The 15,000-nt window shown below is 36.8% G+C and overlaps 1 protein-coding gene across 8 annotated transcripts in view; it reads right to left on the reverse strand.

Moving 5' to 3' along the window:
* LOC127069508 (tensin-3) overlaps positions 1–15,000 on the reverse strand; it is a 157,294-nt gene that overhangs the window by 81,909 nt on the left and 60,385 nt on the right. Inside the window, exons 1-2 of one of the 8 annotated variants that reach the window (XM_051006655.1) lie at positions 12,663–13,783; positions 12,250–12,409 (exon numbers count right to left, since the gene is read on the reverse strand). The exons of 6 other annotated variants lie outside the window; for them this stretch is intronic. In XM_051006655.1, coding sequence (XP_050862612.1) covers positions 12,250–12,276 — 27 coding nt within the window. In that variant the 5' untranslated portion in view covers positions 12,277–12,409; positions 12,663–13,783. Of the gene's footprint in view, positions 1–12,249; positions 13,784–15,000 lie in introns of those variants that run through there. One more of the 8 variants, XM_051006650.1, reaches the window with a different exon arrangement.

A 15,000-nucleotide genomic window follows, 5' to 3' on the forward strand; every position in this document is an offset into this window, starting at 1 on the left:
TAGTCATAAAGTTAACGAGTCAACGAGGGTGTGTACTTGTAACACGTTTCGCGACAAAGTGGCCATGGTGTAACACGGTCATGTGGTTTATCGTACGACAATGTCCAGTGAAATTACGAACGTGTGTACATACATAGACGAGACTAAAATGTATACGCAATCCGTTCGATCTAAACCGCACGTACGATAGGTGTGATGCTGGATAACATCAGTCTCTCTCTCTCTCTCTCTGTCTATCTTTCTATCTTTCTATCTCTCTCGTGCTTTGTGCGTGAATTGAATCGATCGTTGAATCGATCGACTTTGAAGTCACTCGCCTACGCAGATTCAAGGAACGCCGAGTCTAATCGATGCTTGCTTGTTCTCTAAAGCCCTCTCTCTCTCTCTCTCTCTCTCTCTCTCTCTCTCTCTCTCTCTCTCTCTTTCTCTCTTCGAAGTCGACTGATTAATAGGCGCAATTACCTCTCCGACCCCTCGCCAGTCCTTTCCCTACCTACCCTTTCTTCGTCGTCTCGTTCGACCTCTATCCCTATCTACTCTCCGTCTTCTTCATGAACTACTACGCCATGCAGAAGCAGCCCGTTGACTATCGGCCCGTTCCATCCGCTTTGCCCGTTTGCGAGCGTGACTCGCAATGAAAGTTTGTAATTAGCGTCCTATGCGGCTCGCCGAAGCAGTCACGGATAATAAGGTGCCGCCGTCGAGGTAGCCTGCCGTTTGTTAGAATTTTTCCAGGACCTTTTCTCTCTCTCTCTCTCTCTCTCTTTCTTACGGGATCTACAGGAATACATAGACAACGTGATATTACGTGCTGACTAACGGCCTCTGATATCTACAGCTTCTTCTTCTTCTTCTTCTTCTTCTTCTTCTTCTCCTCTTTCTCTCTTTCTCTATATCTATCTATCTTTCTTTAAAGCTACAGTGATATAGCCGGTATCACGCTCTTGAGAGAAGGTAATAGAGCGATTTCTTCCGCCGTCGTGCTCGACGACCACCGGTGATGCTAACGCGTGCGTACCGAAGCATCGACTTTAGATGGAATAGATAAAGATCGTGTCTGCTATCTCGCCAAGCAACGTTCTTTGATATATAGCTGATTTGTCGATCTCACCGACTCCGAACGAAAAGAAAAGGAAGAAGAAGAAGAAAATGATGAAGTTTCTCTCTCTCTCTCTCTCTCTCTTTCTTCTTCTCTCTCTTTCTATCTTCTTGGTGATGATGTTCCGACAAAGATAAGCCTACGATCAAATTCTTCTCTTTTGCGTGCTTCTACTCTATACGCATTCATCGAGAAGAACGTGATTCAAAACGGAACGGTAACGGCAAGACAAATGTGAACGCTAACGATCTGTGAGAACTCGAGTAGCACGATGTTGACCCTTCGACCGACGAGAAAGCACTGTTCCGTCGTCGGTAGCTCTCTGTATCTCCTTCGTACTCTATTTAATAACAATAACGATGCTTCCGTTGTGTTTACAAAACGATCTCGTGTACTCTAATTCCTTAGTTATTTCCATCTTATTTATTAATTCTAAAGACACCGAGTTCGTCACTATTTGGTTTTTCTTTTATTTCCTTATTTTCTTTAGAGTCAACGGTTATCAATGTTATATTCCGCGGTGAAAACTTTGAGATTACGCCGACAAATTCAGGGATTTTGTACGTGACAGTTTGACGGACAGAATTATTGCGGCAATCAAATTTGATATCTTTCTGGTTGGTTTGCGATAGGCGCTCGTTAGTTTAGTTTCATTCGATCAAACAAACCGAAACTAAATGTTTGCTTCATTTAATGGCTCGTTAAATTTGTAGGAGATGGAATGTGTCTTTTGAAAAATCAAAAACAAAAAAAAAAAAAGAGAAAAAGATGAAAAGAGGATATCACGATCTTCTTAGGTAAAGATTTTCTTAGGGTATCGCGATCTTTGAGAATTTTTCTCGACGATACCGCAAGGCAAAAAAGTTTGGGTATCCTCGGTCTAGAGGTATCATCGTATTTCGAATTTTTCCGATCTTCGATCAGCCTTCAGGGTATTGGTTATCGACCTGTACTTTTTTTCGATTCTACCATCCGCCAAACGACCCACTTTCATTTCCTCGAAATTCGTGTACCGGCACACCACTCAAAGGCATATCGAGTCTCGACATTACTTTTTCACGAACGTTTTTTCGCGACGCCAAACAGTTCTTTCTTTCCTTCGATTTATTTAGGTCAATATCGTTTCGAGATCGACGAAAACTTTGTTTGCAAAGTTTACGAAGAGTCCGATATCGAATATCGAATCTTATTTCGATCAAACGCTAATAATGATTATTTATTTCTAATAAGAATTTATACCGATTGATAAAAGTACGCAGAAAATAAAAAGTATATTTATATTTCTTCACGGTCATCCTGTACCCTCTTTCTCTCTCTCTCTCTCTCTCTCTTTCTCTTTTTCTCTCTCTCGAGCATAATAATAATAATAACAATAATAATAAAGTTTCTAGATGGTGCATTATAACGAGATCGCTTGAATTACGGGAAACTTCTTCGAGTGGGCTTTCGCGTGTTCGCATTAGTTATCAAAATTAAATGTAGTAAAGGTAATGTGGTAGGTACGTGCTAACAATGTGACCTATTACCATCCGGGAAGCGTTATCGTTCTCTCGGGAAATGCGTGCTTCAAAAGCGAATACTTCGAACGTAATGCATACATACAAACGTACGTACGTACGTACATAGATATACAAACACATACATATACATACATATATAATGACGAGCTATTACATTATACGATTACCAAGTAAACGAGTTTGCTTGACTTAATTAACATTAACGAAAGTTTTCCATTGCGAACAGCGTAAAGGAAAATAAATTAGAAAGAAAATGTAAAGAGAAAAGAAAATACTTTGGACTATAAATGCTCGATTAAAAAAGAGAGAGAGAGAAAAAGAAAAAAACAAACAGAGAGAAAAAGATAAAATTGGGTTATCTTTGTGAATTGTACGATTATCGATAGGAGAGGAAGTAAAGGGGGTGGGAGGGACGACCCGCACGATGATAATGTTAAACCTCTTGTGTACATCTATCTCTCTCTCTTTTTCTCTATCTCTCAATCTCTCTTTCTCTCTTTTACTCTCTTATTCGAGCAATCTGATCTGTAACGAGGTCAGAGGCGATACGTGACCAATTGGCAGACTGCAAAACAATTTAATGGGATTAGTGGCCTCGGATGAGGACGAATGAGGAGGGGAACGGTCCTGTCTATCTTCTGTCAAATTTCTTGGTCAATGTCGGCACTTTGGAGAACGAATCAAGGCAAACCTTAACTATTAACTGACCTTAACAGGTCGAACCGTTTACGAAAACACAATTTATATCTTATCATTCATAATATAAAACGAATACAATAATATCTATTCTAAAGTCATTTATCCATTAAGAACTCTACAATTTTTTTAGTTGAACGAAAGAGTTCCTATGTATTAAAAAGAAAGAAAAGAAAGAAAGGAAAAAAAGAAAATCATTTCAGGATCTATTGATTAGGAGCTCATCGATAGGTATATCACGTAACGAAATCTCCTTCCACTAGAGTTTTCACCCTTCGTTAAACGTTATAGAGAAAGGAAGAAGCGCGTTGAACGTAGTATCTCTTTCATTAATCTTTTGAACAAGTTTTCCCGATAATTCTCATCAAGACCGAATAGGAACCCTTCAAAATAAAGAAAAGAAAATGTGAATGAAGGAAAAAAAAATATAAAAAAATATATATATATTATATACATATACCGGCGTATATATACATATATAAATGTGTATACATATATATCTTTTTTTTATCCCCATCTGGTTTCCACAGAAAGAACTTTCGCGGTTGGACGACGATTCGATGGTTAGGAAGTGTTAATAATGCTAATGCATCGGCCTCGAGCGAAACTCATAGCTATGGTACATCAATATTCATTAGCTCTTCGTTATACGAGTCGAATAATTTCGCTTGGCCACGGTATAACCCACAAACCCACAATCGCATATATATATATATATATATATGCATATGTATATATAAATAGTAATCGTATATCTGTTGTATACATCCCTAAGCTTATCGTAACTAACACACAAACGACAAAAACTACTGTGTTTCATATTCTTCGTTTATATAGTAAGTTTTAACATTTTCTCTTTTTCTTCCTTTCTCTCTCTCTCTCTTTCTCTCTCTTTCTCTTTCTCTTTCTCTTTTCCTTTCTCTTTTTACACAAAGAATAGGTACTACTTACGATGAAACGTAAGGCACGTGCTAAATACATACATACAGAGTACGAAGGTACGTGAAGCATATATGTAATCTGTTACATTCTCTTGTAGCAATCAAAAGGAAGTTTGTCGAGAGTGTGTCGAGTCATTAATTCACGAGTGCGTATGATTAGACGGTAAAACGGTGCAATTGGACGCGTCGAATCCGTCTAACGCTTTCGTTATATATAGGTAAATATATGCGTAGTCTGAATCGATATCACGTAGCGTGTAATTTCTAATGTGTATATGTAGAAAAGTAGATTTACAAGCGAGTTTCATACAAAAGCTATTTCTTGGATATATATATATATATATATATATATATATATATATATATATATGTATATATACATACATTTATTTTTTATATTTTCATTTTTATTTTCAACGAGTGATTTATCGAAACGGTAAAAGGGACAATTTAGTGGCAGAAAGAATGAGAAAGAAAGAGAGAGGTAGACGATATTACCGAGCATGTAATTTCTAATACATATACAAAAAGTAGATTTACAAGCATTAGTTTTATTCCAAAACTTATTTCTTTGATATATATATTTTTTTTTCATTTTTATTTTTATTATTATTTTCAGAATGATTTATCGAAACGGCGAAAGGAACAATTTGATAGCGGAAAACGAGATAAACGTAGAAAGAGAGATGGAATGATAAGTTTGGCGGACACATTCACGCGGGGCGTATACTTCGACAAAAGGATTCGTTTCGCGGACACGATTTGCGCGTGAACACCGGCACGCCCACGTGCCTCTGCTTTTCTTCTCTCGTAAAACTACCGGAATGCTGCCGTTCCGCTTCTATAATGTAGTACCTATACGTACGTACGTACATATATATATATATATAAACATACACACATATATATATACATATGTGTGTATACAAACGAACGAGCACGAGCGTATATTATTCTCTCGTAAAATTGCTCTGTCCTTCCCATCCCCCTTCTTCATTCTCTCATTTTCTCTCTCTTTCTCTCTCTCTCTCTCTCTCTCTTAATGTTTGTATACATTAGTTCGTGGTCGAGCACTTTCCTCCAAGCGATTTAATCATATCGCAATTAGAATTCCTCCTGAACGACGGAGTAAGCCCGTACGCATTAATGGATATTCGATACCCTTTATGGTAATTACATATAGCCGATCGTTTTATATTCACTTATCGTTTGTCACCCATCCAACATCAACTCTTTTCGCAAATAAAACTTTTCTCGTTCCTTGCTATTTTTTCTTTTTTTCTTTCTTTCTTTCTTTTTCTTTTTGTAACTTCTTCTCTCTTCTCGAATCCTCCTTCTCCTCCCCTCCCAACCCTACTCCATCATCCATCGGCCGTACCAAACCTTCTTTTAATTAAATCTCTATCAACGAAGGAGAACGGTGGAAAGGTTCCTCGAGGAAGGAGAACATTTCTTTTTTCTTTTTTGCGTAATACGAAAAATTGAAAGATATTGAAAGATGTAACCCGTGATGAAAGTTTCTCTTTTTTCTTTTTTTTTTTTTAAGAAGTTCAAAAGTTTTCCATCGATGGGGAGACGACTTGAAAACTTTCAAAGAGATCGACCTTTTGATCTTGCTAATAGAAAAGAATAAGGAAGAGCAGTGTGTATCTGTATGTCTTTGCGAAAAAGAGAGAGAGACAGAGAGAGAGAGAGAGAGAGAGAGAGAGAGAGAAAACGAAGGTAATAAATAGATAAAGAGAAATGAAAGATGTAAGATTTTATTATCAACTCGAAGCAAAGCCCATTAAGCAATGAAGACGTTACGCGAAAAGACAGTTTAATGTTAGTAAGTGACGTTCTAACGATTATTACCAAGGGATCGTTTGAAACTTTGATATATGAAAAAAGAAAAGAAGACAGACAGACAAACAAAAAAAGAGAGAGAGAGAGAGAGAAAGAGAGATAAAGATAGGGAGATAAATTAACAAAAATGTGATACTTTCTCGTGAGAATCATTTCTCCTCATCTTAACTGAGTCCAGTATAATATAATAGTAAAAAATTATCTAAGAACGGTTCGAATGAGAGAAGGATACGTCTCTTGTTACCGAAAATGCCGGTTCTCCGGAACGGAATAAAAAAGAGAAGAGAAGATAAGGGTTGTTGTTGGTGGTTTGAAGGCGTCGGCCGCGCTTCGTCGTTTCGATGTGCCGACCGTGGCGAATCAATTTTATGCAAGTCGTTTACGAGCTCCTTACGAGCCGTCCACACGAACGGAATAGCAATTCCGTCGAGTCGTCGCTCGTCGTAAAACGTTATGGCTGGTAATCCACGGTAAAAACCATGGGGGATCCTCTGCTTATTCTTTCTCATCTTCTCTTATTCTTTCCTTGTTCTTTTCTCCATCTCTATCTCTCTTTCTTTCTTATACTCTACTTGTCCTCTTTATCGTTCTAATCTTTTTTTTTTCTTTTATGCTTATTCTCGTTTCCGTTTGGTCCATAAAAGATGACAGGAAAGAAAAAAGGAAGGAAGGAAGGAAGGAAGGAAGGAAAGAGATGAGTAGAGAGTCCTATTGAGAAAACGGAACCGGAAGACATTATATTACGTGTAATACCAAGTCCCGTTATTCATGGGGTAGGTTTTATTCTCAAGAAAGAATTTTCTTTTCTCTCTCTCTCTCTCTCTCTCTCTCTTTCTTTCTCTTTCTCTCTCTCTCTCCTTAGCTCTTTTTTTATTTTTTGTGGCTGAAATTTTCTTACATTTTCTAGACACGATGAAGACGATGGTGTTTGAGGATCGTATAAGATGACGGGAAGGAAAGAGATGAGTAAAGAGTCATGTTGAGAAAACGGAACCGGAAGACGTTATATTATATGTAATACCAAGTCCTGTTATTCATAGGGTAGGTTTTATTCTTAAGAAAGAATTTTCTTTTTCTCTTTTTGTTTCTTTTTTATTTTTCTTTCTTAATTTCTGTTTCTTTTTTTTCGAATTTTCTTACATTCTTTAGACACGATAAAGACAATGGTATTTAAAGATCTTATAGAATGACAGGAAGGAAAGAAACGAGTAGAGGATACTGTTGAGAAAACGGAACCGGAACGTTATATTATGCGTAATATCAAGTTCTGTTATTCATAGGGTAGACTTATTCTCAAGAAAGAATTTTCTTCTTTTTTTTTTCTTTCTTTCTCTTCTTTATTTAACTCTTTTTCTTAAATTTTCCTACGTATAATAGAATTTAAGATCTATGGTAAATCCTCTTTTCAAACTTAAACTTTTTTCGTATCAACTCGACAGTATTTACTGAACACGTTGATGATTGTGATGTTTGAAGAACGTATTTGTAAGAGGGTACTAAAAAATTCCTTTCTCTTTTTTATACCTTCTATTTTATTTTGAGAAAAAAAAAGGGTGAGAAAGATTTAGAATTCCTTTGCCTTGGAATTCCTTCGCTTTTGTGGTGACCATTCGTCGTACGTTCGGAGCAATTCATTTCTCTTAAAATACCTTACTCTCGCCGACCTACCATAGAGAGTATTTCCTTTATGTTACTAGGACGAATTTTCTTGAACTTTCAAAACTTACTGCAAATATTAACTACCGGTATTATCTCTGGAATTTAGCGACTTAATCCGTTCTGCAAAGCTCGAACCAAAAGGGTTGCTTTAATTTTCAAGAATGAATGGAAGTTCAATGAACGCTTCGTTGGGCCGACTCGGTCACTTTAAAAGACTTACGAATCTTGGGGATTTAACTCGCAAAAAAAAAGATTGAAAAAGAAAAAAATATATACGAGTAAAACTATCAAATACTATCAAAATGATGAATTATTTAGTATACCGTCAAAGTAGTGAACGTATGAGTTTAATATTAGATAGTTCTTATCGAAAAGACTCAACGAATAATAATAACAATAATGTATGTCATTTTCACAAGGTTCATAAATTTTCATAAAAAATCAAAACTTTAAAGGAAAATTAACTACTTGCACGTTTCACGTAAATCTTATTTGTGACTCGTGTTTTAATATCGTACTAGAATGCTACTAGATAATAGATTTGAAAAGGTTTCTTTGTGGCACGTAGCAAAGCTGCACGTTCACATAATCGGAACATACTATTCGAGCAACCCTCGAGTACAACGTACGGTACTTAAGTAGGTAATATATGTCGGAGAGAGAAACTCGAAGGAGCTTCGTCGAGGGTAGAAACTTTTCAGTCTTGTCTTAGAAATGATATATATAGATATTAATGGTCAATTATCTACAGAAAAAAAGAGGGAGAGAGAGAGAGAGAGAGAGAAGAAAAATAAAAAAGATTGAAAAAATGTATGAGAAGGATGAACGTCGATAGGATTCTAAGAACTATTTCGACAATGTTTGTGAATTTTAACGATCGACCTTGAAAAGATTCTCTCACTCTCTCTTTTGAAAAAGAAGTCGAAGAGCTTTGTCTTTTTCTTTCGTCAATCTTTTCAACCCACTTCTTTCTCTCTCTCTCTCTCTGTTTGCGCCGTCTTTCACATTTTGCCTCATTTACATAGGAATTAATTGGCCGCAATTACGCAAGATTTACGGCGCCAAGAAAACACCGTCGTCACTTTGATTCTTATTCGTGATTATGCTACTTTTCCTCACCTTCGAAATCGATTTTATAAAATGTATACTTTCTTGATGTCTCTTTCATTTCTGTTTTCTTTGCTATCAACACCTCGAACGAAATGTATCATTATAATCACATAGTTAAAAAGTATCTTTCGAATATTTCATCTCGTTCCTCTCATCGAACTCATTTCAACGATCGAAATATTTACGCTCGTAAGAGATGAAATTTAAAAAATCGTTGAAAAATATCGTTGTTTTGCGTACAAGTCGTTCGAAATCGTTTCTAACGAGCTGATATCAGATGGTTTCAAGTTACCTTAACTACGATCTTAGGATTTATCGAACGTCGTATCGATTGGAAATATACCTAAGAGTAGATAAGGAGAAGACAGTAACGTAATGACTTCATTTGATAACTGGACCAATAGGAGATAATGTAGCGTGAATATTTAACTTCCGGTTAGGTACGTGTGCACCGGAAAACCACCAATCGATTTATTTGCAACGATTTACAAAAAAGTATAGGTCGGTCATATGTACCTATAGAAACGAAAGAAACCGAATCGAGTCGAGTCGAGTCTAATCGAATCGAATCGAATCGAATCGAATCGAATCGAATCGAGTTAAATGGAGAAGCTATCGCGGTTAAGCTACATAAGTTGTGGGAACGAAAACTAGCCAATGGGGATCTCCTCGCTGTTTCATTTGCAATTGCGTGCACGCACGCGAAAAGAGTCCACAAGAGCGCGACACGCTTTTCTCCTTTATTCGTGCATGGCTTTTTGCCAGAAACGTTTTTTTTCCCTTTCCTCCCTTCCCCCATGTCCTCGATATCGCTCGATCGATTTCGCGGTAAAGAGATTAAAGAGGGAAAATACGTATTCATTTTAATAAAAGAATAATTTTGAAAATTTCTACGGACCGCCAATGTTTGTTATTTCAATTAAAATGAAATATGAAAATCCATTTGCACGCCAATATCGAATCTGTCACAATATTTTCTTTTATGATGACGTCCCATAACAATATTCTTTTTTTGTTCTTTTTCATTAAATGTCACTATTTCTATTAAAATAATTTGTTTCAAACGATACTTGCATGTATTTTCGATAATTCTTCGATATCAGAATTTATTATTCTGATTAAGAAAGAAATATTAATACTTCCAACGCAATTTCGAATTTATCTATAATATTTTTTTTTACGATGGCATTCTGTAATAATTCTTTTTTATTAAAAAACGTTACATTTCCATTAGAACGAACAATTTATGTGAAACGATATGTAGATTTTTTCTAACAAAAAAAAAAAAGAAACAAAGATAAAGGAAATAAAAAGACAGTAGAAAACGAAAATAATAAAGACTTTTTAGTGAACGAAATAAAAAAGAAAAAGAAAAGAAAAGAAAAGAAAGAATAAGAATAAAGAGTGCAAAAAGTTAATATTCATAGAGATTAGAGCTGATTGTAAAGTTGTGGCTTTGTTCGAACTGGAGGATAAAAGGATAAAAAGAAGAATAGAAGAAGAAGCGAAAGAAGAAGAAGAAGAAGAAGAAGAAGATATCGATGACGTGTCTCTTGTGCCATCCTCCTCGTGGAATTTCTCCACGAGGAACCAGTTTGCGTTCTATCTTTTCTCTCGGGCAAACGAATCGCTAATATTTCGTTCTCGGTCGAGCGCCAAAAAAGAAGAGCTCGTTCGTACGTTCGTTCTTTCGAAAAAGAAGAAAAATAAGAAAAAGAAGAATAAGAATAATAGGAATAAGAATAAGAATCAGAATAAGAATAAGAATAAAATTAAGAATAAGAATGAGAATAAGAACAAGAATTGTAATAAGAATAAGAATGAGAATAAAAACGAAATATCATGGAGGTAGTAGCCTCACGCGAATTCGCGCCTTTCGACACGGAAACAGTGCCGTACCTGTCAGCGAACGTTATCTAATCGGTAAGAGGCGTTATCGGAGGAGGTCCTCCTTCTCTCTCTTTCTTTCTTTCTCTTCGACTTCCTATCTCTTTCAACGTTCTCTTTCCTTCAAACGTAACCTTCTTCTTGGAAATCGCGAAGTACGACGTAAAAGAAGTAAAAAAAAAAAGAAAGAAAATAAAATATAATCACCTTGTCGGTTACAGACGGCAAGCGAATCTTTTACGAGCGCGGCGTTTCGAAGACGATCCTTTCGTTTTAACGGTCGATTTTCGCGACTTTTATTTATTTTTCTCTTCTTTTCTTTTCTGTTTTTTTTTTTTTGATCATTTCTTTCTCTCTCTCTCTCTTTCTGTCTGGCTCTCATTCTAGCACTCCTTCTCTCTCCGTAACAATCTTTTTTTTCTTCGCTGTTTCTTTTGGAACTAATTACGCTAAAAGGACATAAAATTTTCGGCGGCGTCTATCATCGAATTAATTCGATATTCCGCATCGTGGTTTCTTCGCTAAATTGCGTCGCTTTAACATAGGCCGTTAAATGACGCGAATCTCGCACGACGTTCCTCCATTATCTCGCTTGTCGCGCTGTCGACGAACTTCGTAAAATAAACAGACGAATTAAGAGATTAGACTTTATCGTTATTTTCCTTTTCCTTTTCTCTCTCTTTCTCTTTCTCTCTTTTTTATAGAAAGCAATCGCTTTTGCTATAAAAAAAAAAAGCAGATTAAAATTCTGTCAATCTTTTATCAATTTATCTTAAATCATCTTTTGTAATTGAACTGAATTTACCGGATTAAATAGATCAAACAATTTTTATCTTTTGTGAACTGTACTTTCAATACAAGTAGTATACTCATTGACGTCAGTCAAGCGACTGGACTTGGATCTTCCGGAAAAAAGTTTTCATAGATATTTCATTTGTGAAATATCGAAAGTATCGGGAAACATGCCTCGAGGATGCTTTATTATCGCATAAAAGCGGTGCTATGAGAATGCGACGTCGTTGTTACCGTTTGGCCAACTGCTATCGTCGAGATCGAATGGAATTTCTCTTTTCTCCTTGGGCGCACGCGCGCGTGTGTGTAGACATTCGCCACTCGTGTAGCGGGCGAATTTAGAACGGCAATAAGAAGAGAGAACGTCTCGTATAGCCTGTCTCTCTTTCTCTCTCTTTCTCTCTATTCTGGATAAGAAACAGACGGACAGAAAGAGAGAGAGAGAGAGAGAGAGAGAGAGAGAGAGAGAGAGAGAGAGAGAGAGAGAAATAATTCGAAGGAAAAAGACGAGAAAGCTATTCATACGTACGCGAGATAGAAGAAAATTAATTAAAAAAAAAAAAAAAAAAAAAAAAAGAAAGAAAAAGAAGAAAAATGTAGACAAAATAAAGCAACAAAGAATACTAGGAAAAATGTTGGATAGCATAAGTAAGGAAAAATAAAGGCATACGGTATATACGCAAGAGAGACGAAGGTGTACCTCATTGGTGGAACCGTGACCGTTCATCTTGCCGTCACCTCTGGTATCCCATTACCGGTCTGCGGCAAAACGCTCCAAGGATCGTTCACCTTCTCTTCGCATCGCTTCTCGAAAATGGCGCATCTCCGTTCTCTTCGCCTGTCGCCCCTTCGAGAGCGTCCTTCCAGATGTATGCGTCGAACGTGGTCAACCGAACGAACGAAAGAAAGTCAGTGTATAAGACAGAGAGAGAGAGAGAGAGAAAGAGAGAGAAACAAAAAGAGAAAGACCGAAGACGAAAGAAATGTGGAGAACACAAACGCGTGCGAGAGAGAGAGAGAGAGAGAGTGCTGTAGAGGGGGGAGAAAAGAGAAAGAGAAAGAGAGAGAGAAAAACGACGATATAAGTGGTGTCACAAGAGGAATCGTAGATACCGGAAGAGGGTGGCTTTCGTGGCTCGACACAGGTCAAGGTCACACACGAGAGACGTCTCCCCACTAATTTTGGCACTCTCTTCTTCTCTCAGCGATGGTTCGTCGACCTTTCTCTCTCTTTCCTTCCTTCTCCTTTTCCTCTTTCCCTCTCTCTTTCTCCCTTTTCGTCTTCCTCCTTTTCTTGTTTCTATTATTCTTCTTCTGCTTTGTCGTCGTTGTCGTCGTCACCGTCCTTGTTGTCTTCTACTATTACTTCTTCTTCTTCTTCTTCTTCTTCTTCTTCTTCTTCTCTTCTTCTTCTTCTTCTACTTTTACTTCTACTTCTACTTGTTCTTTTACTCTCTCGGTCTCATCGTGATCCTCTTTCAGATAGAATATCTTCCGCTCGATTTCAGATGGCTTATCGGAAGTATCGACGTCACGACGAGAGAATCGATCGTGCGATCGAATCGAGAGTATTAGTCTCGAGAGACTCTTCCGAACGTGCGTTTTACTGTACCGTAGTAAGTTCTTCCTTCGCTTGCTTTTTTATTCTGGTCGAGTGGGAAGAACGTAGGGACCGAGTTGTGATGGTGATGGTGGTGGTACTCGTTGTACATAACTATGCCGATTTTTTTCTTTTTTTTTCCTATTCTTTTCTCTTCTTTCTCTCTTTCTTTTCTTTTCTTTTCTTTTTTTTTTGATCAGAAAAAAAAGGAAATTCGTGAAACTTTTCTAAAACTTTTCGATTTCTAACGCAAACAATCCGATTGAATATCTTTTATTTCGTTCGATCAAGTATCACACGAAGTGTTACACTTCTAACGTTCCTCACTTGTAACATTAATCCATATATAATCGATCTCTTTATCGATCGTTAATCGACGATCGATCGATTAACGAGATACATAGAAGTTAGATAAAAGAGATCACGTTGTAAATAAATATATGTATGTATGTATATATATATATATATATATATATATATATATATTTATATATATATATATATTTATATATATGTATACACAGTAGTTCTCGCAGCTGTAAACGAAAATAAGAACGATCGTAGAATCGAGAAATACGAATTTCAACGCGAATCGATCTTTCCCACGTCCTTCGCGTTAGAGCGCTCTTCGCTGACTGGAGAGACTCCGTAGCGCGCGTGCACGGAACCCATCGTGCTATCGGCCGCCAGGTAGAGCCAACCCCACCAGATATGAATTTTCGTCCTCGGCGTTCTGCGATATAGGTAATTATTTATTCTTCCTTTTTCCTATATGTACCAATACCTAATAAATCATGATTTACTACAATTTTTTCAAAGAAAAGGAAAGGAAGTGAAGAAGAGGTAATATTCGATTGCTCGTACAAGTGATACCCCATATTCTTTATTAAAAGAAATTTTTAAAAAATAAAAAAAAATTAAGAAAATGATAAATGCGTCAAGTAGAACGAAAAAATCTCGAGAATTAAGTACGCTCATCTACAACTGTACAACTGTACGGGGTCGATGAAATTAGGGCATCCAAGTTCGATTACGTGTCCGATCGATAGATCCCACGCGAAGTTTCCGTTACGAAGAACTACTCACGCGATCCCTTAGCGATTTTTCTTCCTTTATAATAACAAACGAGGGTTGCCAATTTGGAGAAAATCTTTTCTCCTTCTTTTCCTCTTTTCTTTTTTAAACGTAAATATTATCTAAGAAAGACGATCACATACCTACACGTGACCAGTTTCTCACTTCCATAGACGTCCGATCGATTAATCACTCGCAATTACGCCTACACGCGATCGATCGCACTTCCTTCGAAGTAGGATAATCCTCTTTACTCGACGCACTTATCCGGAGGATCTATTAAAAGGAAAGTAACTCGTACTTGGACCCATCGTGAGCCGGACCATCCCACGCACATAGTATATCTATACGTATAGATAGAGAAAAAGAGAGAGAGAGAGAGAGATACGTACGTACATAGATATATAAGTCTTATATATACCTACATATGGATAGGTACATCGGTGACAATTTTATCTCAATGTTTTATCTCTTCGGTATATACGCTATCGTATATAAGCTTCGTAATTATCAGATATTAAAAGCTCGCGCTCTTTGAACCAAGTCCGATATCGTGAATCCATTAACGTGGAGAGTTAACGTTACCGCCAAGACTCTGGTGTATCATTATAATAATCACTTTTCTCTCTTAACCTACAATTATATTAATTGCACGATGCCACATCTTGAACGCATTCTTGGGAAACGACGAAAGTCACAGGTGGTATGAACTTGAAAAAAAATTTATATATATATATATATATATATATATATATATATATATATATATATATTAAT

Source organism: Vespula vulgaris, chromosome 1, assembly GCF_905475345.1.
Source record: "Vespula vulgaris chromosome 1, iyVesVulg1.1, whole genome shotgun sequence".
NCBI classification, from domain to species: Eukaryota; Metazoa; Arthropoda; class Insecta; order Hymenoptera; family Vespidae; genus Vespula; species Vespula vulgaris.